Source organism: Lepidochelys kempii, chromosome 18 (assembly GCF_965140285.1).
Source record: "Lepidochelys kempii isolate rLepKem1 chromosome 18, rLepKem1.hap1, whole genome shotgun sequence".
In the NCBI taxonomy this organism is placed as follows: Eukaryota; Metazoa; Chordata; order Testudines; family Cheloniidae; genus Lepidochelys; species Lepidochelys kempii.
In genome coordinates this window covers 3,974,157-3,997,374 of record NC_136397.1, presented here as the reverse complement: position 1 = coordinate 3,997,374, position 23,218 = coordinate 3,974,157, and the positions used below count along the sequence as shown (strand labels likewise).

The following is a 23,218-nucleotide window of genomic DNA, read 5'->3' as shown; positions in this document are numbered from 1 at the left end:
GACTACAAGTCCCAGCATGCAAAGCAGCATGGTTCAAAAGGAGATCTGTGGAGCCTGGCCAGTACAGCTGCTTCTGTGATCATTTTCATCCCAGAAGTTAATTTTTTTGAAAAACAAAACAAATTTTTGAAGATTCATGCTTCCTCATTTCCTTTATGCTAGAGGGGAATGAGGGAAGTGGGGGCACCCTAAAAACACAGTTTGAGTTTCATTTAAAGAAAATCTAAAAAATTTGTAAACCCGTCTTCCCCACCAGAATGCTCATTTTTGACGAGTCCATTTTGTCCCCCCCCTCCCCCAAAAGTGTTTTTAAAACTAGCTCTAGGAGACACAGCATATTTAAATCCTAGGATGGGCGGACAGCTCACCTGAACACAAGGCCCTCCCCTTGGAGGAGGGAATGGCTACAGCACCCAGAACTATGGGGCAAAAACAGGAGCTGGGCACAGTGGTCCAGACAAAACTTTTCTCCATACCCCAAAAAAAAAAAAAAAAAAAGCTATTTAGGTCAACCAGAGTATTTTGCAAATTTTTGGAAGGTTTTTTTGTGATCAAAACAGGCTAAATATTTCAATTGACTTTTCAATTCAAATTTTATTTCAATTTCATTTTCTAAAGTCTTATGTTTGATCCAAAACATTTTTTTTTGTTTTTAATTTTTAGTTTGCTGAAAATGTCCAACATTTTTATTGCAGATCAAAAATCAATATAATTTTAGATTCCATTTTTTTTTTTGGTTTGGCCACTGACCTAATAAAAATAAAAAATAAATCCACTTATTTCCACAGCTCTAACAGAATGAAAAACTGGGACAGGGATGTAGGTCTTGGGGTCAAAAGAAAGGACCCTCAGCAGAGAGCTCTGGACAATGCTGAATCACCTGTAGAATCATCCTCTAGTAAACTGCCCCTGATGCCCTGAGCTGGCCAAAGTCTGAACATCACCCACAATGGAACAAATTCACACAACACTGCACATCTTGTCCTACGTACTATTTTTTTTTTTTTAATTCTTTCCACACCACACAAGTTTCTCTTCCTTCTCTTGGCACTTATTTTTATTTATTTTTTTAAAAAACAGTTAGTCTTTCGGACTTTGCGCTGTACACAGAGAGATGATTTTTTTCTAAGTTTATTTTCTTTCAAGTGTGGTCATGTAGCCACTTTAAAAACAGACAAATAAATAAAAAAATATTATTAAATAGCTGCAGGTGGCTTTGGAAATGTGCCATGAGCCTCTAAAAGGACAGGGTGTTTGTTTGTAATATGCTAAGACTAAAATTCAGTGCAACAGATGCAACTACAGTGCAGGTAAGTTAACTATACAAAAGTCATTCATTCTATTGAACAAGCATTTCATTACAGTTGCTATAGAAACTATACCTTTGTATCTATACTTTGTTTACATTGTACAATGTGAATATAGTTCAAGAATATTTACAGTACTTTGCTTGTCAATCAATCAGAAACACTATAACTTAATGTCTACTATTAACACCATTGAACAAATATATATCTTCCAGTCTATACACAAAGCAGGAAATGTATGTCTCCATTCAACTGATTAATTTCTCAAAAAGAAAAGGAGGACTTGTGGCACCTTAGAGACTAACCAATTTATTTGAGCATGAGCTTTCCTGAGCTTATGCTCAAATTGGTTAGTCTCTAGGGTGCCACAAGTCCTCCTTTTCTTTTTGAGAATACAGACGAACACGGCTGCTACTTTGAAACCTGTGATTAATTTCTGAGAGTCTCGGACTTACAAGGTAGTGACTGGGCTAGTGTTTGTATTGTGGCAGCCAGTTTATTTTGCCCCAAACTGGCTTTTGCGGCCTGTAAACATACCACTACTGCTTCTTAAATATACCTTCAATGCGAGGGTTGCTTGTGGTGGGAGCAAAGCAAGACTGGATTTCAATTCTGGTGTGTTGGTTTGTTTTTAACAATGAGCCAAGGGGGCAGGTTGCTGGTTTTTCAGTAGTGAGGCTTCCCTGTCCATATTCACGGCAATTGACCTATAAGGCAAATATTGCCTGACTAAAAAAAAAACCAGTTTTTAATTCCCTTCCCCCTCCCCCCCACCAACAAAAATCTCACCCCACCCAAACTATACCCATCTGACTCAGAGGAAATGATTCATTCAGGTGAGGGAAGTATATTCAGCTGGGGACAGGTTCAGAAGGACTGAGAAGCTGCCACTGGAGATTCTAAATCCTGGGAGATGTGGTGAGGACCCCAGAAGGCAGGTCCCCCTAGGACTGTCCATGTATCACTACAGTGCTACAGCCCTTTCAGCGTTCCTCCTGGGGCACCGTTCAGCTGTAGCTACTGCTCAGACTTGTAGAGGATCAGAATGAATCCATTAACATTACAGTCCTTGGCCCCTCCCCCCATGGTCCCTGGTGGGTAGAATCCTGCTCCCCCAGCCCACTGGGGGTTTGAAATTTTAGACTGTTTGAGACATTAAAACAGGCTTTCTTCAGTGATTAAAACCTTTAAAAGTATTCACCTTTAAAAACTTCTAATTAAAAAAATCTGTCGCTTCATTAATAAGGGAGCCGCCTCCGGCTCACAAAGCTGGAGGTGGTTGGTTGGTTTAAAACATTAGTTGTTGTTTCTGAATCTATCATATTTGAAATCCTGGACATGAAATCAGCTAAAATTGTTCCTAGCAAATGTGTGTCCGTATATTGCTGGGGGACTCTAGAGATGGAACAAATGCGCCCGCCACCCCCTCTCCCCGCTCATTCCTCCTGCCTGGTTTCTGCACCTGCGTTAAACCCCCTGGGAGCGAAGTTCCGTGGTGGAGCAGAAGGACGAGCGGCTGGCTTGTTAGACCTGAGAGTCTGCTCCCAAGCTGTGGAACTCGTCAGGCGTCTTGTCACTCTGGCTGGCGCCGCCCTGGCGGAACCCGGAGGCGATCTCGTCAAAGGTCCGGCCCCTTGTCTCGGGCACCTTGAAGTAGGTGAAGATGAAGAAGAGGATCAGCAGCACCGTGAAGATGATGAAGACGTATGGGCCGCAGAGTTGCTGAAAAGGAACAGCCAGGGAATCGGTGAGTATGTTTCTTGGAGGTGCCAATCGGCATTGGCACAGGGCTTGCCTGGTCTGGGGTGCTCAGGGGCACCACAGAGCTTGCCAGGCATTATGCTACCAATTCCTGAGCAACATCCACTGCCTCCTTATCTATTTCTATACAGACAGCTGTCAAACACACCTGAACCCAACCCCAGGTGACCTTTCACCTAAAGGATGTGCCCTAGCTCTGCCTTTGTGATGGCGCAACCTGGCCCATGACTTTGCTAGGTAGTTTTGTACCTAGAGGGTCATGTACAGAGCTGATCCTGGGGTTAAAGGCACCAGCAGCAGCCTCAGCTCAGTCTCAGTTGCTTACTCACATAAGAAGAGCTGCAAACCTGCATCTCCTCCGCCTGAGTAGCTTGGGGAGCTGCCTCATTCAGACCAAAGTCCTACGCCATGCTGAGCATGAGCCTCATGCTCTCACAGGGCCCTGAGCAGCCAGGGGCAACCTGGCCGGACCCATTCGTGTGGGAAGCAAGAGATTTTCCTGGCTGAGCAATGCTGAGCTGTTTGGGTTGGGTGTGCCCTTTCAGCAGGGCAGATCCTCACAAGGTGACCCGGCCTGTGTCTTTGTACCATTCACTGGAAGTGAAACTCCGCTCCAGGAGTGGAGCCAGCACACGGCTCAGGCACCACGGAAGCCTTTGAGGCACTGGCAGAGGCAGAGCGGTGGCAGGCCCCCACTGGGGAAAACACACATGGGTCTTTCTGGTTAGCTTGCATAGGAGGCAGCAGGGTGGTGTGGTGGGCACTGCTGGGGGCTCCAAAGAGCTGCTTGCTATCCCTGGCTCCACAACAAGTCATTTAGCCTCACTGGGCCATACAACAGGGATAATGGTACGGACTTTCCTTTGCTCGGGGCTTGCAAGAGAGGAGACAGTTATACTTCGCTAGCATCATCCAGCATGCTGCTGCGCATTTGGTCTTTACAGAAAGCCAGGGAACCAAACGCAGCCAGGATGTAAGCAGCTGGACGCTCTCTAGAATACTCGGGGGGTAGAACCCACGGACACCAAGCTAAGTCTGAACTCTTGGATGCTAATCAGTCTCTGTCCTACTCGGGTATCCCTGCACTGCCCCAGTAGGTGGCTGCATCCATTAGAGCCTCCCTTCTCTAACACCATTTGCCAGCCTATCTGGCTGCAGAGAGAAATGGGCCCAAACCACAACCCCAGATCAAACCGGGGGGAAGCCCCAATCCAGGTGTGGATGCAGGCTGCGATGCTCAGTCCCACCTACAGTACCAGTCCCAGCCCATCTCGGGAAAGTGAAATTCTGCCAGAGTGGCTCACAGCAGCCTTATGTCCTCAGCACTCACAGAGCTGGAGGATAATCAGGGCAGGGGAATTACCTCCACATACTGGAAGCCCATGCCCACAATGAAGTTGGAGGTCCAGTTGGACAAGCCGGCAACGGCGAAAGCAGCAGGGCGAGGGCCTTGGCTGAACAATTCTGCCACGATAAACCAAGGGATGGGGCCTGGGCCAATCTCAAAGAAAGCCACAAACCCAAAGATGGCAATGATGCTGATGTAGGACATCCAGGCCATTTGGTCCTAGCACAGGGAAAGAGAGAAGAGCATTAACTTGTTCCAAACATACGTGGACCCTGCATCTCTGGTACAACTGTGTTCCGGAGCAGCGGAACGGGGGTGGGGTGTGAGGGGCAGGAGGCCAGGGCCCCCCCACTTTCAGGAAGCTTCCTCTACCCCGTCGTATTCCTTTGACAAATGATCTCGAGGTGCTTCCAGTGGGCTGGGGATTAACTTTCATGCTGGACAAGCCTGGAGGCAGGTGTCTTGCCTCTGAAGCAATGAGCACTGCTATCCCAGGAGCCAGCATTCTCCAGAATTACGACCCCATGGAGGAAGGGTTTCTTGAAATGACATCAGGGATTCAGGCAGCGTTGACTGGCCAACAATGTGACATCATCCCTGCAAGGTCTCTCATTCGACCAGCCTCCCAACTACCACCACCTGAGTGCTCAGTGCCTCACCCCTTCCTTCCCTTGTATTACTCAGTGGGTGTGTCTCCAGGTGGCACCCAACCCCGAAACCGGTTACTATGAACTCGGAACCATCACTCACCAGCAGCACCAGGGCAATGGTCATGAGTACTGCACAGCCTGCCATCCCAGCCAGGCCGATGAGGTGCAGCGTCCTGCGCCCGGCTCGCTCCACCACAAAGAGCTGTCAGACAGAGGGAGGGGAGCACTGTTCAGCACATCTACAACCAGGGGATGGACCCATGTCCGGCCCCACCAATACCCCTCCCTGGGGAACACGCTCATCCTTTCTAACCCATGGCCAGTGGCCGAAGCCCAAGCCCCACTGCCCGGGGCAGCGGGGCTCAGGCTTCAGTTTCGGACCCCACACCTGGGGTGGTGGGGCTCAGGCAGGCTCAGGCTCCTGGGGTTGTGTAGTAATTTTTGTTGTAGAGAAGGGAGTCGCAGTGCAATGAAGCTTGAGAACCCCTGGTCTAAAATGTTCTAATCCCAGCGCTGCTGCAGTTTCATTCCATGGCCTTGGGCAAGTCACTTGTGGCACAGTTTTCAGAGGCACTAATGCCAGTGGGACCTGCAGGGCTCGACACCTCTAACAAGGCTGCCATTAACTACACTAGCCTCAGTTTCTCCAGCTGTGAAATGAGGGACGTTTCTCACTACGTTTGGCAAAGAGCTTTGAGATCAAGGAGGGGGAGCGCTAGCAGTGTGAAGTACACCTCTACCCTGACAGAACGCGGTCCTCGGAGGACAAAAAATCTCACCACGTTCTAGGGGAGACCGCTTTGTATTGAACTTGCTTTGGCCCCCCCCGTTCCTTGTTCCCTGACTGCCCTCTCCAGAGACCTCTGTCCCTAATCACCCCCAGGACCCCAAACCCTACCCAACCCCTCTGCTCCCTGTCCCCTGACTGCTCCGACCCCTATCCACACCCCCGCCCCCTGACAGGCACTCACACAGCCCCATCCCGCTCTGCTTTCCTTGCCCTGGCCCCAGCCATGTTGCTCTGTGCGTAGGTGGGGGTGGGGAAGGTCCCTCACTCACCTGTGGCAGGAAGCGGAGCGCCATGGCTGGGAGCTGGCGGAGTGGAGCGGGCTGGGGCCAGGCTGCTCTGCTTCCACCTCTGCTGGTGAGTGCCGGGGGGCGGGGGGGGGGGGGAATCCCAATCTCACTTCCCCCAAGTGACAGGGCTGGGGCCAGGGCGAGGGAATTGGAACGGGCAGCTCCTGCCCCCTGCTAATCCCCCAGGCCACTCTGGGACTGTGGGGCCCCCAAAAGTGCCCCCCCACCCCCAGCTCCTGCCTCCCAGATCCGGGCGGGGGTGGGGGGGAAGCTCCTGACCACCCCTGAGACCCTCTGCCCCTTAACCAACCCCTCGGCCCTGGCCTGGCCCGACACCCTTAACACGCTGCTCAGAGCAGCGTGTCGGAGGTTTATCGCATTGTATGTGAACCCGCATTATATCAGGGTAGAGGTAGAGCATCACATTTGGGTAGGTGTTTATCTAATGGGGCCTTGCTCACAGCCAAATCCACACACACCAGCACTGGCCTCAATCCTGCAAGGACTTACGGACATGCAGTGGGAAGGAAGACTTCAGCAGACACTCACCGAGACAACCGTGAAAGCAGTGTTCACCACCCCGGAGCCGATGGTGGCATAGACTGGCTGCTCCACACCTGACTTTTCAAAGATGCTGGTAGAATAGTAGAAGACCTACAGAACAAAGCAACACGCCATGAACAAGCTTTGCAGGTCCCAGCCTGAGGCATCTCTGAGCATCTACAGGCAGAGCATGACTTCAAACCGTCTGACCAATGCCATTCATGTGGGGGTGTATATATAGAGTAAGAGAGGGCTGGGTTGTGGTGCTCAGCACAGCCCTGTGTGGAGGGGTGTGCAAAGCTGCACCAATGGGAGGCACTGTGGCCAAGTGGGCAGGGCACTGGCCCAAGGGTTCCATTCGGAGCGTTTGACCCTGGATGTGGCACTGCAGGATGGAGAGCTCACTGCCCCCCGTCCTGGTACAGCCCTGTGAGATCCACCCGCGGCCAGGCCTCGGCACAGCTGACCCAGCAGCGCTGCACTCACCGCATTGATCCCCGAGAGCTGCTGAGACAGCTGCAACACAATGGCAATGAGGATCGGCTGTTGATACAAAGGGGAGCGGAAGAGCTCCAGTATTGTGACCTTCTTCTCCCTCATCATCTGCCGGCTCTCTTCCTTCATCTCCTGCAGGTCGCTGCTGACGTCTGTCGTCCCTCTGAGCTTCTTCAGGACTGGGGGGAAGGAGGTGGAGAGGTGAGGAATGCTGAAGGGAGCCGGCCCCCTAGGGCCTTTCCCCGGGCAGGGGAGGCCAACTCACCACTCTTGGCTTTGTTCTCCTCATTGCGATTGATAAGGAGGAACCGGGGGCTCTCGGGGGCGAAGGGCAGGATGATACATTGCAGCAAGGAAGGGACAAAGGTGAAGCCCAGCAGGAGGGGCCAGAGCGACTCGTTCCCCATGATTAAGTCCATCCCAAACACCTGTAGAGAGACAACAAGCTTAGCTCCTCCTGCAAACGCCATGGTAACAGAGAGCGTAAGGCCAGATTCTCTAGTCCAGCCTCCAGTGTATCACAGGCCACCCCGTACCTACACACTAACCCCAACCACCGACGGGCCCCAGTGGGGTCAGCGGCAGGGACTGAACCTGGCATGTCTGAATCTGAAACTGCGCTTCTACTGCCTGAGCAAAAGGAGCAGGCCTAGGTTTGGAGGCAGCAGCAGACTCAAACGTCATTGGGTAGGCCAGCAGGAAGAGAAGCCACATTGCGCTAGAGAATACTGTCCCTCCAGCTCCTTCCACTTGAGCAATGCTATGAACGCAGGAACCGTGACAACCAGATAAGGTAGATCACATGAGACTGCAGGGCCAGCATGAGAACCAGGGAACTACAGCACCAGAATCACAGCCCTAGGTCTAGGTCTCTCGCCCTCTGTGCACAGCCACAAGAGATCATCACATGCAAAGCCAGCACAGCGGCACCAGATCCCCGTCTCTCTCTAGAGGAGCCAGAGATAATTGAGCATCTTCAGTCCCCATGGATACCAGGCCACACTTAGATGACATTTACAGTGGACCTCATGAGCACCAAACCTAGATCTGCCCATTATACATTAGCACCTCAAGAACAGGGCCCCATCATATTAGACGCTGCACACGCGCCCCCCCCCCCCCAAGGAGCGCACAATCAACAGGCACAGGGAGTCATTATAACCATTCTACAGGTGAGAAACAAGCACACAGAGATTACAAGGCTTGCCCAAGTCACACAGCAAGTCACAAGCAGAGCTCAGAACGGAACACAGAGCTCCTGAATCCCAATCCAGTGCCCTGGCCCCACTCCACCCTTTGTCTCTCAAAGCACCTCAAACATCTCCAATCAGCGTTGATAAAAACTCACCAACTCAATGCAACATTAAAAACAAAGGCAGGAAACCAGATGAATTCTTGGGAAACCGACCACTTGACAGCGTATCACAGACTGGCCAGTGCAGCAGCAGGTGCCTTGGAGAACTCACCTGTGCGATGAGGATGCCCACGACTATGCCAAGCTGGTGGAATGTTCCAAGAGCCCCTCTCAGTGCTGTCGGAGACACCTCACCCACATACATGGGCACGAAGCCAGTGGTGAGGCCAGAATACAACCCAACGACGAAGCGGCCCAGGATCAGCATCTCGAAGGAATAAGCCACCTTGGAGAACCCCATCAGGATGGCCGCCAGGAAGGCGAGACTGTTTGACATCAGCATGGAGTTACGTCTGGGGAGGCAAAGACATGGAGTTCAGGACCAGCAGCAGGGCAGCTGTCCCAATGCTGCATCCAAGGGGCACTGGGAAAATCACAAAAGCCCAAATTTTAGTTCTTGGTAAAAAGAAAAGAGGAAGGTTTCCAAAGCCTAATTGTGGAAAGAGAATAGAGGCAAAGACAATAGGTGCAGAACATGTGAACGAGAAATGAAGTGGAATGAAGAAGTAGACAATTAAACACAAAGCAGTTTCCAGTGTCCAAGCTGCATGAAATACAAAAAATTGTTAAAGCAAGGATGGGCGAAAACTCTACTTGGTTTTCAAATACTTTGTTGCAATGATCTAAGGCTAGGGTTGCCAACTTTCTACTCGCACAAAACTGAACACCCTTGCCGAGCCCCGCCCCGAGGCCCTGCCCATAGCCCGCCTCATCTGAGGCCCCACCCCCTGTTCACTCTATCCCCCTCCCCCGCTCTCCCACCCTCACTCACCGGGCTGGCTCAGGGGGCTGGGATGTTGGGGGAGGAGTGGGGCCAGAAATGAGTTCAGAGTGCAGGAGGGGGCCCCAAGCTGAGGCAGTGGGTTGGGATGCAAGAGGGGTGAGGGCTCTGGCTGGGGGTGAGGGCTCTGGGGTGGGGCCAAGGATGAGAGGTTTGTGGTGCACAAGGGGACTCCGGGCTGACGGGTGGAGCCGAGGGGTTTGGAGTATGGGGGGGCAGGGGTGGGGGCTCCGTGGCCAGGTGGCTCTGCATGCTGCCCCCTGTAGCTCCCCTTAGCTGCAGTTCCTGGCCAATGGGAGCTGGGGGGGTGGTGCTTGGCCAGAGCCCCTTGGCTGTCCCTACGGGTAGGAGCTGGAGGGGGAACATGCCGCTGCTTCCGGGAGCCACATGGAGGCTAGCAGGGAGCCTGCCAGCCCCACTGTGCAGTGCCGCCAACTGGACAGTCACTGGCCCAGTCAGCGGTGCTGACCGGAGCCGCCAGGATCTCTTTTCGATCGGGTGTTCAGGGTGAAAACCAGACACCTGGTCACCCTGAGGCCAGAGCCACCCACCAAACAAGGCCTAACACCAGTGTGGGATAATGATTACACTCATGAGCCTTCACACAAAGCATGAGCAAAACTCTCAAAGCAGCTGTGATGGAGACACTGGGTCTAGTCATGAAGGGAGAGATGAAATTCTCCTTTGACAGTAAACAGCAACCTGAGGACCCAAGCACAATAAGAACATAAGAACAGCCACACTGGATCCGATCAATGGTCTATCTCGCCTCGTATCCTGTCTACTGACAGTGGCCAGTGCCAGGTGCCCCAGAGGGAATGAACAGAACAGACAATCAAGTGATCCATTCCCAGCTTCTGCCAAACAGAGGCTAGGGACACCATCCCTGCCTGTCCTGGCTAACAGCCATTGATGGACCTATCCTCCATGAATTTATCTAGTTTTTTTGAACCCTGGTATGGTCTTGGCCTTCACAACATCCTCAGGCAAGGAGTTCCACAGGTTGACTGTGTGTTGTGTGAAGAAATACTTCCTTTTATTTGTTTTAAACCTGCTGCCCATTAATTTCATTTGGTGACCCTAGTTCTTGTGTTATGAGAAGTAGTAAACAACACTTCCTTATTTTCTTTCTCAATGCAGCTTTGTTTGACAGGAGTGTGCACGCAAAGCTGGAGAGGCCAATAGACAAACTCTATTGGACATGGAGATTACACACATTTGGCCTGTGTGGAGGGGATTCTGCACTAAGCAGTCCTGGCTCCAGGTTCCAATCTTCTCAGAAGAGAGAGTGGGGTCGAACTGCCTGAGTACAGCTCAGTGGTTTTATAGGTAAAGCCGTGGCTTAGGACTCAAGAGCTCTGTGCTCTGTTCCTGCCTCTCTGAGGCTGTGGGTAAGTCAATGAATTCTGCTGTCCCTCAGGACCCGTTCTGTAGTGCCCACTGTCTGCTGGGCATTTTCCAGACATCAAAGAAGGGCGGCCCTTGCTCTGGAGATAGAGGAAAGGGAACAGCCACAGGCAGCTGATACACAAGTCATATCAGTTCACCGTAGGCAGCACAGCCAAAGAAGGGCTGAAACACAGCAGAGCAGGGGCCCTGTGGATAAGCTCATGGAGTTGGTACCATGCATGGTGGGGCATGACGGAAAAGGCACAGACAGGCCTGGGGAGGAGCTGACAGAGGTGACCAAGCCTGGGAATGCTGGTGGAGTAGGGGGAGGGAGAATGAGGAGGCAGGGGCAGAGTTATGCAGTGACAAGAAGCTTAGATCTGATGAGGAGCCAGTGGAGGGATTTCAAGAGGATTCCAATGTGATGAAATTAACAGACAAGGAAGAGGATTTAAGAGGCTGCCTTTTATACAGCCTGATGGAGGTGATGGTGTGCGTGCTTGGGAGGCCAGAAGAGGATGGTACGGGAGGCATTCAGGGGGATAACAGTATTGCCCTACCACTTGGGGGAGCTGATTGTGATGTACCCAGATACTAAGGTGATGAGCCCCCACCAGCCCCAGGATGGACAGAGCAGTTCCAGCACGCACAGTACTTACCGGCCAAAGCGATTGACGAACAGCCCAACGGAGAAAGATCCAATCATTCCCCCAACAGAGAATATGGCAACAGAGAGTGACCACAGGGTGGTAAGGGTGCCAGTGGTGATCGGTTCCTCATAGCGAGTTAGCCACGTCTGGTTGTAGAACTCTTCAATCACCTGCACCAGGAGTAGAAGGAAATCCAATCAGTTGGGGACAGACCCAGGCTCACGCCGAATGACATTCACCCTGCTCACAGGCCCTGCACGAAGCCTAGACAACAATGAACTCTCACTCCTCACCCATTATCTGCACAGATCCACCCACGCTCTGTGTTGTAACTTTAGAGATTTTACATATTAAGCTCCCGCCCCAAACTAATATGGGATAGTCCAGCTAGAATTAGCCAGACATTTATCTACCTATGGTTCTTATCCGGATCACCTCTGTAGCAGCTAAAGATCTCACAATCCTTAATGTATTTATCCTCACACACCCCTGAGGCAGGGCAGGGATATTATCTCCATTGATCAGTGGGGAAACTGAGGCACATAATACAAGCAACTTGCCCAAGGTCACACATGAAGGCTGTGGCAGAGCAGGGAATTGAACTGGAGTCTCTTAAGTCAGTGTTTCTCAAGCTATCTGATGTGGGGGACCAGCAATTTTTTTTTTCCAATGCGCGTGCAGAACGGTAGCCAATGGCTCACGGACTGGCACCCATCCGCGGACCATCACTTTGAGTAGCACTGTCTTAAGTCCCAGGCTAATGTCCATAAGCACTCAACCATCCAGCCTCTCACAAGTTCGGAGAGTTCCCAGACCTGGCAGCCAGACCGGGCTGTACTTAGGCATATGCAGTTGCCCTTAGGCATACACAGCTGCATAGGACACCTGAAAATTTGGGGCACCCCTGGGTCTTAGTGTCTACCCTCCCACCTCTTCCTATCTGTGTTCTGACCCTTCCTGCAGGCTCCAACAGCTAACTGCTGCAGCCTGGTGAGTCTTCCTCCGGAGGGGATCTAGTTAAAGGTGAAAAAGCCTTCCAGCCTGCCAGACCTATTAGCACAACATTGAAAGTGTTAAGAGCCATTCAGGTGGTAATGAGGCCATTTAACAGGCATTTGCCAACCCCCAGGTTTCTGAATTTACTGACAAAAACAGTTGTGCACTGCTGTAATATTTACTCAGAACCTGTCTACAGGACCTTAGTTTGAAATTTGCTTTAAAAATATTTCAATGGTGTGTTGATTATAAACTCATATCTCTAAAAAAATCCTTGCATAGATTTTTAGATGTGCAATCTGAGTATTCATCTTTAGCCTTAAATGCTTGGATCTTCAGACATAGTTTTTTAAATAAATCATTCAAAAGACCACCCTTATCTAAAATACACATTTTAATTTTAATGACTATAGTATAAAAAAAAACTTGCTTCCAAAGTCTTCCCTTCCTGTCCATTCCTTTCTCCCTTCACCCCCTGTTGAAGAGAGCCCTTAAAGGGACTCTTTCCTTTCCTTAAAGGGACTCTATTTGATGAACTAGTTTAAAGAGAACCCTCCAGAAAAATCAGTACCTTAGTAAGGTATAAAACCCTTGTTATGCCTAAAATCTTTGGAAACATTTCTTAAAGTTGGTGAAACAGGTTATCTCAAGTGCTTATATACAAATGCACAAAGCCTTGGAAACAAGCAGGGAGAACTGGAGGTCCTGGTGATGTCAAGGAACTATGACGTGATCGGAATAACAGAGACTTGGTGGGATAACTCATATGACTGGAGTACTGTCATGGATGGTTATAAACTGTTCAGGAAGGACAGGCAGGGCAGAAAAGGTGGGGGAGTAGCACTGTATGTAAGGGAGCAGTATGACTGCTCAGAGCTCCGGTACGAAACTGCAGAAAAACCTGAGTGTCTCTGGATTAAGTTTAGAAGTGTGTGCAACAAGAGTGATGTAGTGGTGGGAGTCTGCTATAGACCACCGGACCAGGGGGATGAGGTGGATGAGGCTTTCTTCCGGCAGCTCACGGAAGCTACTAGATCGCATGCCCTGATTCTCATGGGTGACTTTAATTTTCCTGATATCTGCTGGGAGAGCAATACAGCGGTGCATAGACAATCCAGGAAGTTTTTGGAAAGCGTAGGGGACAATTTCCTGGCGCAAGTGCTAGAGGAGCCAACTAGGGGGGGTGCTTTTCTTGACCTGCTGCTCACAAACCGGGTAGAATTAGTGGGGGAAGCAAAAGTGGATGGGAATCTGGGAGGCAGTGACCATGAGTTGGTTGAGTTCAGGATCCTGACGCAGGGAACAAAGGTAAGCAGCAGGATACGGACCCTGGACTTCAGGAAAGCAGACTTCGACTCCCTCAGGGAACGGATGGCCAGGATCCCCTGGGGGACTAACTTGAAGGGGAAAGGAGTCCAGGAGAGCTGGCTGTATTTCAAGGAATCCCTGTTGAGGTTACAGGGACAAACCATCCCGATGAGTCGAAAGAATAGTAAATATGGCAGGCGACCAACTTGGCTTAATGGTGAAATCCTAGCGGATCTTAAACATAAAAAAGAAGCTTACAAGAAGTGGAAGGTTGGACATATGACCAGGGAAGAGTATAAAAATATTGCTCGGGCATGTAGGAATGTTATCAGGAGGGCCAAATCGCACCTGGAGCTGCAGCTAGCCAGAGATGTCAAGAGTAACAAGAAGGGTTTCTTCAGGTATGTTGGCAACAAGAAGAAAGCCAAGGAATGTGTGGGCCCCTTACTGAATGAGGGAGGCAACCTAGTGACAGAGGATGTGGAAAAAGCTAATGTACTCAATGCTTTTTTTGCCTCTGTTTTCACTAACAAGGTCAGCTCCCAGACTGCTGCACTGGGCATCACAAAATGCGGAAGAGATGGCCAGCCCTCTGTGGAGATAGAGGCGGTTAGGGACTATTTAGAAAAGCTGGACGTGCACAAGTCCATGGGGCCGGACGAGTTGCATCCGAGAGTGCTGAAGGAATTGGCGGCTGTGATTGCAGAGCCATTGGCCATTATCTTTGAAAACTCGTGGCGAACCGGGGAAGTCCCGGATGACTGGAAAAAGGCTAATGTAGTGCCAATCTTTAAAAAAGGGAAGAAGGAAGATCCTGGGAACTACAGGCCAGTCAGCCTCACCTCAGTCCCTGGAAAAATCATGGAGCAGGTCCTCAAAGAATCAATCCTGAAGCACTTGCATGAGAGGAAAGTGATCAGGAACAGCCAGCATGGATTCACCAAGGGAAGGTCATGCCTGACTAATCTAATCGCCTTTTATGATGAGATTACTGGTTCTGTGGATGAAGGGAAAGCAGTGGATGTATTGTTTCTTGACTTTAGCAAAGCTTTTGACACGGTCTCCCATAGTATTCTTGTCAGCAAGTTAAGGAAGTATGGGCTGGATGAATGCACTATAAGGTGGGTAGAAAGCTGGCTAAATTGTCGGGCTCAACGGGTAGTGATCAATGGCTCCATGTCTAGTTGGCAGCCGGTATCAAGTGGAGTGCCCCAAGGGTCGGTCCTGGGGCCGGTTTTATTCAATATCTTCATAAATGATCTGGAGGATGGTGTGGATTGCACTCTCAGCAAATTTGCGGATGATACTAAACTGGGAGGAGTGGTAGATACGCTGGAGGGGAGGGATAGGATACAGAAGGACCTAGACCAATTGGAAGATTGGGCCAAAAGGAATCTGATGAGGTTCAATAAGGATAAGTGCAGGGTCCTGCACTTAGGACGGAAGAACCCAATGCACAGCTACAGACTAGGGACCGAATGGCTAGGCAGCAGTTCTGCAGAAAAGGACCTAGGGGTGACAGTGGACGAGAAGCTGGATATGAGTCAGCAGTGTGCCCTTGTTGCCAAGAAGGCCAATGGCATTTTGGGATGTATAAGTAGGGGCATAGCGAGCAGATCGAGGGACGTGATCGTTCCCCTCTATTCGACATTGGTGAGGCCTCATCTGGAGTACTGTGTGCAGTTTTGGGCCCCACACTTCAAGAAGGATGTGGATAAATTGGAGAGAGTCCAGCGAAGGGCAACAAAAATGATTAGGGGACTGGAACACATGAGTTATGAGGAGAGGCTGAGGGAGCTGGGATTGTTTAGCCTGCAGAAGAGAAGAATGAGGGGGGATTTGATAGCTGCTTTCAACTACCTGAAAGGGGGTTCCAAAGAGGATGGCTCTAGACTGTTCTCAATGGTAGCAGATGACAGAACGAGGAGTAATGGTCTCAAGTTGCAGTGGGGGAGGTTTAGATTGGATATTAGGAAAAACTTTTTCACTAAGAGGGTGGTGAAACACTGGAATGCGTTACCTAGGGAGGTGGTAGAATCTCCTTCCTTAGAGGTTTTTAAGGTCAGGCTTGACAAAGCCCTGGCTGGGATGATTTAACTGGGAATTGGTCCTGCTTTGAGCAGGGGGTTGGACTAGATGACCTTCTGGGGTCCCTTCCAACCCTGATATTCTATGATTCTATTCTATGATTCTATGAAATTTCATAAACATGTCTATTGTTACAGAGAGCACACAACATAAATTAGTGTTCCCTTTTTCTAAAAGCAATGAACATTGTTTTGAACACACTAAACCTCTGTGACTGATTAATTTAAAATAATGTCTTTGTTTCAGTGAGTTAAATATGTAGTAATCTGGAATGGATTACTTTATGAAGGCTAAAGAGTACATTTTAAATATAAAATCAGCTTAGAAATACTGATTAAGAAAATGTAAAACAGAAGAGCTGTTCTTTTATGTATTCCATAATATTTAATGACAGGTTTCAGAGTAACAGCTGTGTTAGTCTGTATTCGCAAAAAGAAAAGGAGTACTTGTGGCACCTTAGAAACTAACCAATTTATTTGAGCATAAGCTTTCGTGAGCTACAGCTCACTTCCTCAGATGCATACTGTGGAAACTGCAGAAGACATTATATGCACAGAGACCATAAAACAATACCTCCTCCCACCCCACTCTCCTGCTGGTAATAGCTTATCTAAAGTGATCATCAAGTTGGGCCATTTCCAGCACAAATCCAGGTTTTCTCACCCTCCGCCCCCCGCACTCACTCTCCCGCTGGTAATAGCCCATCCAAAGTGACCACTCTCTTTAAAATGTGTATGATAATCAAGGTGGGCCATTTCCAGCACAAATCCAGGTTTTCTCACCCCCCCACCCCACTCCAAAAACCACACTTTGTGGTCACTTTAGATGGGCTATTATCAGCAGGAGAGTGAGTTTGTGTGTGGGGGGGGCGGAGGGTGAGAAAACCTGGATTTGTGCTGGAAATGGCCCAACTTGATGATCACTTTAGATAAGCTATTACCAGCAGGAGAGTGGGGTGGGAGGAGGTATTGTTTTATGGTCTCTGTGCACATAAGTCTTCTGCAGTTTCCACAGTATGCATCCGATGAAGTGAGCTGTAGCTCACGAAAGCTTATGCTCAAATAAATTGGTTAGTCTCTAAGGTGCCACAAGTACTCTTTGGGGGGAGGGGGGGGGGATAATATTTAATGTATTCAGCAGGACAGCTGACTTGCCCTTACTATAAAGTTTTTGCAAATAAATCTGACAAACTTCAGGGTATTATATCAAAAAACCTGTGACTGACATTTTTTATTCCCAAAGTTAGTGCTTTTTAATTAGGTACCTTCTGCATGTCCAGACTTCACCATCTGACATACAGTGGAAAACATGCTCCATTTTCTTTAGAAAGAAATTGCAGAACAGTGTTTTTTTCAAATGTAATTTGCTTCATTTGGGTTCAGGGATTTGGCTGGAAGGAGGGAAGAGATGAGGGAGACAGTGGGGAGAGGGCAGGGCCTGGGGCAGAGCAGGGTTGGAGTATGAGTGGGGCCACAGGCAGAAGAGGTGGGCTGGGGAGCTAGCCTCCCCAAGCGGCAGCTTCACCCTCTGCCCATGACAGCAGGTAAGAGCGGGTTGGCTCCCGCACACCCAGCAGCCTCCTTAGGCAGGAGCCGTATCCACAGAGCCAAAAGCTCTGTGCCACGCATTCTGTGTGAGGAAGAGGGTATGGGGGTCTCTGTAGGGAACTGTACCTCTCTGCCGCCGTGAGGCGGGCCTGGTGGCTCGGTATCCTTAGTTGCCTCCTCCCCTCCCCACTCCCTCGGGGCTGCGAGCCCGGGCTGCTGTTGGGCATAGGGGCACCAGTTTAATACTGTGTAGGACCCAGAAATCCTAAGGGCAGCCCTGCAGCCAGACCCAGGAATATGCCAAAGCCAAGTGCAGTGCTTTCCAAATGGAGTGAATAACTTAGCTACCTTATTATCTCCAACACGTGCTGCATGTCAGATGAGACAAAAGCCAGGCTCTAAGCACATGGCACTTTTCACAAGAGTGGTGAACCTGCAAGCCCCTTTTTGGGTAACTGTCTTCTGCCTCTTTAAATTCCCCCTCCCATTTCAACTAGAGACAAGATTCTCCTTGCCATATTGCCTTACTGGGCGCTGTTACCAAGTTCCTCCCCACAACGGGTTGCATCTCAGTGGAGAGTGAAGCGACCACTGCACACGGTGTGTACAGATACTCTGGTAATACCTGCCAGTGCAGGAACCTCAGAGGCACAGGCCAGACAAGACGTGCTGCAATCCTCTGGGAACGCGCTATAGCACTGCCAAGTATTATCACCCCCGTTACTTAGGTGAACCACTGCCTACCCTTCGGCCTACTCCTGCTCAATAACAGAACCAAGGAGCTCTCCCTGGCTATTAATTTCCTGTCCAGTCACTAGGGCTGTCCCTTTCCTTCCATCTCCACGGACACTCTGTTCCGGTTTGGATTTCATCTGCAGTGATAAATGCCAAAAATTCCCAGGCCTCACCTACAGGCTATTTTCCTTGACCCCAGACTTGGACCATATGCCTCAGTCACAAGCTGCTCCGTCACAAAGCACACACCCCTGCGCAGGCCTGAGGCTGGACTCTCTTTAAACCAGTGACACTTTTCCTCCACTAGATGGGAGTCACCAAACCAGTTCTCCGCAGCAAGTTAATAACTTTGCCATAGCACCACTGGGAGGAAACTGCCTGCAAAGAAATGTGGCCAGACAAGTTGTGATCTCAACCTAGTGACAGTCAACAAAACCACAAGACTTCTGAAATGACCTCCTTGCTGTGCCTGAGGGAAAGGACAGCCTCATCCCCAGGCCACAGCAGACAGGCAGGAATATGAATGCAGAGAAAGGAGAGGTTTACTGATGGGAAGGTGAATTGCGCAGGGTCTGCATGGCAGAATGTGAAATCTCAGGGAGTCTCTTGGGTTGGTGGGTGGAGCTGGGATCCTCTGGAGGGGAGAGAGAAGGGAGAGGTGCCTAACACACTTGGCAGAATGGCAGCAGGTCAATCAATTACATCCCTGATCCCGAGGAGGGTTAAACAGGGCAGACAGTCACTGTCCCAGGTCGGGAGGGGGTAACTTCGTTTGTGTAACTACAAAGATTGCCAGCAGGATTCTGAGGCAGGCACAGCAAATGTAACTACGGGTCATTTTTGAAGTAGACTAGATTACAAGTTGACAGCATCCCTCTAAAAATCAGAGTGAAAATGTCAGAAACTGTGGATTTACTGCTCCTCTCAAACAGAGGGAAAGAAAGTACCCCCCAAAAGGAACAAATCTGATTCCAATTATAAGACTCTGGATCCTCCACTAAATTTCAGCTTATAAAGTTATTTCTTCTCAAAGTGCCAGACCAGCTGAACAGGGTTCTAATGAAGTACAGGTGCAGATCTGTGTGTTGGAGCCTGTTTCATTATCACATGTTCACAATTTCCCCTTCCATGCATATAATTGTACTTATCCATTATGGACCTGATCCAATGCTCCCATTGACTTCAGTGGACTGTGTAATTACAAAGAGATTGCAAAAGGCCAGTTTGGACATAGTTTCCTTCTCTCCTGCCTCTGGCAAGGTCCGAGTTCAGGTTTTGCACTTCTTTTCTTGCAGCAGCCAAGGTGGCTAATTCACAAACAGCTTAAGGCAGGGGAGGAACACGTGTGCTGTTCTGTTTCAGAGAGGCTGCTCAGATCCAGCAGGAGAAACATTATAAATACTTTGGAGAGAGAATTTAGGGGAAAACTGATGTAATTTGAGATCCCAGTGACCTCTGAGCTGCATCCGTGCTTGGTCTATTCCAAACCCTGTTATGTTAGGAGGAAGAGCTAAGCTAACAGCAGAAGACACTGACTGATCTATTAAAGGGGGAAAGCCCCTACTCCATGCAGCATGATACTTCACAAAAACATGGGGAAACATACTGCAGTGGCAATCCTGCACTCACTGCTGGGAGATTGGGAGTGGGCTATGAACTGGTTGAAGTTTGGCAGAAAATACTGCTGGGGGTGGCGGTAGGGAGGGGATGGAGTTTGGTGCAGCAGGTGAGAACACAAGGTGGGTCCTTGCTGGGTCAAGGAAGGGAAAGGGGGTCCTACAGCTTGCTGCAGGAAGGGGGAGGATTATTTGGGAGCTGGGGTGACTGCTGCTAAGGATGGGGGAGCAGGAGAGTCACTGGGGAGGAGGAGCCAGGTGAGCAGGGCAGGTGCTGGGGCAGTGGTAACCTGACTGAGGCATGTGTTTGGGGGGGAAGAAGTGTCTGGCCCTACTGGGATGTAAACAGCCCAGGGATGAATTACACAAAAATTAAAATACAGGAAGCTGATTTCAGTGTCAGCAACATAAAGGCCAGGGTGTCTTTGGCAATTGGCCTCCATTTACATATAGCAAGAAGAAAAGAAAGTCCAGTTTTGCTGGAGAGCAACCAAGCCAGTCCAAGCAGGGGCATCAGGGTTACCCCGTTATCGGCTATGAAGGCAGGGAAATTAATACATCTCTCTAGTAAACCATCAGGCTCCTTCCTTGGTCGCAAAAGGGCTGCAGGTGGGAGAGGAGCTGTTCCTCAATCGGAAAGAGGGATACACTAGGCCAGAGGGGAGCGGTGCCCCATTCAGCTTTCCTGCTGCATGCCTACAAAATCTTTGGTTCAAAAGCTTTGACTCCACAGGTCCCATTTGCCATAGGGGCTCTGCAATTTCAGGGGGACAAGTGAAGCTGTGATCTGGTGAACTTCACCCCCAGGCATCCAGTGAGCAATGGAAAGGGCGGGGGGGGGGGGAAGGGGGAGAGGAGAAGAGAACTGACTTGGATCTCTGCACTCCCCCCTCCCTCCTTCAGTCCACATGAGCTGAATGGCTCACTGGCACCGATTGTGAGAGCAGGATCAGCCACTTTGATTGTGCAATGTCCAGGGCAGAGACACTCCCCTACATATTTCTCAAATACCTAGTCCAGCCTGTATTGACATCCCTGCTCCCCCAACACCCCAAGGAATTAAGTAGAAGCTGTTTCAGCAATTGAAGGGGGGCAGCGCAGGAGAGAGGAGGGGGCTCTTCAGTGACAGCACAGCAGATATTCACCCCCCAGTGTTTGCCTTGAAGATCTGCACGGACGTGGGTTCTGTTGCTCTCCTCCAGCACCAAGCTAGTTTTGGGAAGTCTGAGGGCCAGATCCTCAGCCAGGGTAAGTCAACATTGCTCCATTTATACCACTAAAGCCGCCCCATGAAATGCAGCCAATTCCAGCTGGAGGAGGAACACTGATTTACACTAGTTGAGGATCCACTTGGTAAGATCTCACCTAAGTGTCTCTGCCGCTGGAGCTCCACCAGCACCTGACGGGGCCTAGCCGCAGATCAGCATTTCACTCCCTCATCCTCATTGTACTCAGACTATTAGCTACAATACCAGAGATCCCAGGCTGGCGCCTCCTGGAGAGCAGGGACAATGCTTCAGTTTGCCAAGTTCCTGGGCTGTCCCTAAATACAGAGGGTCATTTTAAAGAGCAGCAGTTCTCATCGAGTCTCCCCGTTCCTAGCGCCTGCCCTACCCTTGGAGGCTGCCTAGTGACCAGCTATGCTTTGCTCCTGCACAGCTGAAGCATGCAGGTGTGTTTATGGGCACAGCAGGGCAAGGAATCCCAATTGCTGCAGCCATTGTCATCTTGACCATTGCTCTATGGTCAAAACAAGCTCATCAGGAGCCTGGGCAACATTGTGTGCAGGGTGTGACGCAGGCCAGCAGCTTCCCAGGGTGGCCTGGAGGCTGAAATCTGAATACAGCTTGGTGAAAGGGGGCGGCCCAAGGGCCCTGCAAACCAGCACCAGCAGGCAGCACACGTGTAACTACCAGAGGCTTGGAAACCCAAGAACTTCAGCACTGATCTCTACCGCTTGAGCCAACAAAGCAACTCCACTGGTTGGCAGCTGTCATAGGTTATTCTCCTCTAGCAGCTCAGCCACTGGGCAGCAGTGGGCACGACCCACACTTTGCCAGTGAGTTATATAAGCTTGCGCCATGCTCTGTCCATGGGGATCAGCCCCAGTCTCTTCAGGTGAGAGGGGGCTTTGGCCTCAATAGCCCATTAAACTCTTGGCCAGCAATGATGCAGGGCGTGCGCTGGGAGTGTTTGTCCATTAGGGATTTGCTCACTCACTCCCCACCAGTCACCAACAACTCCTCCTCTACTAGGAGCCCAGACAACATTCACACCGACTGGCTCTGTATCCCAACCCCAAACTGCCCAGTATCTCAACCTCGCTGCCGCTGGGGACTCAGGCTGGCCAGCGCTGTGCAGTGGTTTACTGGTACTCCTCCTCCCACAAACACACACCGTGAACGGCATCAAGGCCGGCCAAGGGGAAGAAAGGCTGACAAAGTTCATGCCCCCCCATCTCATCCCTGGAGTGCCAAGTGCAATGGCATGGCACAGAACAGCCCCCATCTGTGCCCACCGAAGGGGGAGAGCAGTAGAGACCCCCATCCCATGCCTAGGGAAGAAGAGTGAGCCCAGTTGCACCTGGGCCCCTGTGCGCTGGCACCAGGGAACAGCCAGGGCCAGGCCACTCACAGGGAAATAGCTCCTGAGAGCCCAAGCAGCTGGGAGGCCCCACAGCAAACTGCTGCTGCTCCACATCCCCCCTCTCCCTGACACAGCCCTGACCTCTCCTCTCCCCCTCCCCAGTGCTCCCTGCTCTCCTAGCAACAGGAGATTAACCCTCACTCCCATCCCAGCTCCTCCTCAGGTATAAAATACAGGCCCCAAGTCCACTTGCCAGGTGAAGGGCCCTGGCCCCCATCTCCCAGACACTGGACCCCAGCTATCTTGCCTCCCCACACCCCAGCAGGCCTGTGAAGTCTCTAGCTCCATGATGCGCCCACATGACTGAGCTCCTGAGCCCAGCTTGTGGGGCCAATGCAAAGCTGGCTAAAGGGGGAGTGTCTGGGACACGAGCTCCACAGAGGATTTTATAGGGTCAGGACACAAAGAAACCCAGGGAGGGTAATTAACATCCATGGGTTTGGTTAAGTCCTGCTTCCCTCCTTCCCCATGGGGCAGAATTTAACCCCCCAAATGCATCATTTAAATAAAAATGAGCCAAACCCTCTTCATAAGGAATGAATTACTCAGACTTCCCATGGCCCTTTGTACACACCTCCATGGGATTAGTACGCATGGCCTGTGGGGGACGCACCCCACACACCCTCTGCAAAGTAGCATGGATGGGCTATGGGGAATGTTCCTAATATAACCTCACTGTATGCCCTGCCCAAGGCCATGGGTAACCTATTGGGAATTAACTTCTCAAATGTATCCCATTTTGTGTAAGTGCTTTTACTTTAATCTTTGCAGGGTCAAAGAACAATCCCATGAGCTGCTCGGCTCACCAATGACCTGGAAGAAAACAGAACCACCACCAATAAAGTTTGCAGATGACAAATTAGAGGA

At 50.4% G+C, this 23,218-nt stretch overlaps 1 protein-coding gene across 2 annotated transcripts in view; it reads right to left on the bottom strand.

Moving 5' to 3' along the window:
• Nucleotides 1–977: 977 nt before the first annotated feature.
• Nucleotides 978–23,218, bottom strand: part of SLC2A1 (solute carrier family 2 member 1) — a 40,913-nt gene continuing 18,672 nt past the window's right edge. For both annotated transcript variants that reach the window (XM_073316447.2, XM_073316446.2), the window contains 8 exons: nt 11,425–11,585; nt 8,648–8,888; nt 7,447–7,609; nt 7,173–7,360; nt 6,693–6,797; nt 5,167–5,268; nt 4,432–4,635; nt 978–3,029 (listed from right to left, as the gene is read on the bottom strand). In XM_073316447.2, coding sequence (XP_073172548.1) covers nt 2,832–3,029; nt 4,432–4,635; nt 5,167–5,268; nt 6,693–6,797; nt 7,173–7,360; nt 7,447–7,609; nt 8,648–8,888; nt 11,425–11,585 — 1,362 coding nt within the window. In that variant the 3' untranslated portion in view covers nt 978–2,831. The remainder of the gene's footprint in view (nt 3,030–4,431; nt 4,636–5,166; nt 5,269–6,692; nt 6,798–7,172; nt 7,361–7,446; nt 7,610–8,647; nt 8,889–11,424; nt 11,586–23,218) is intronic.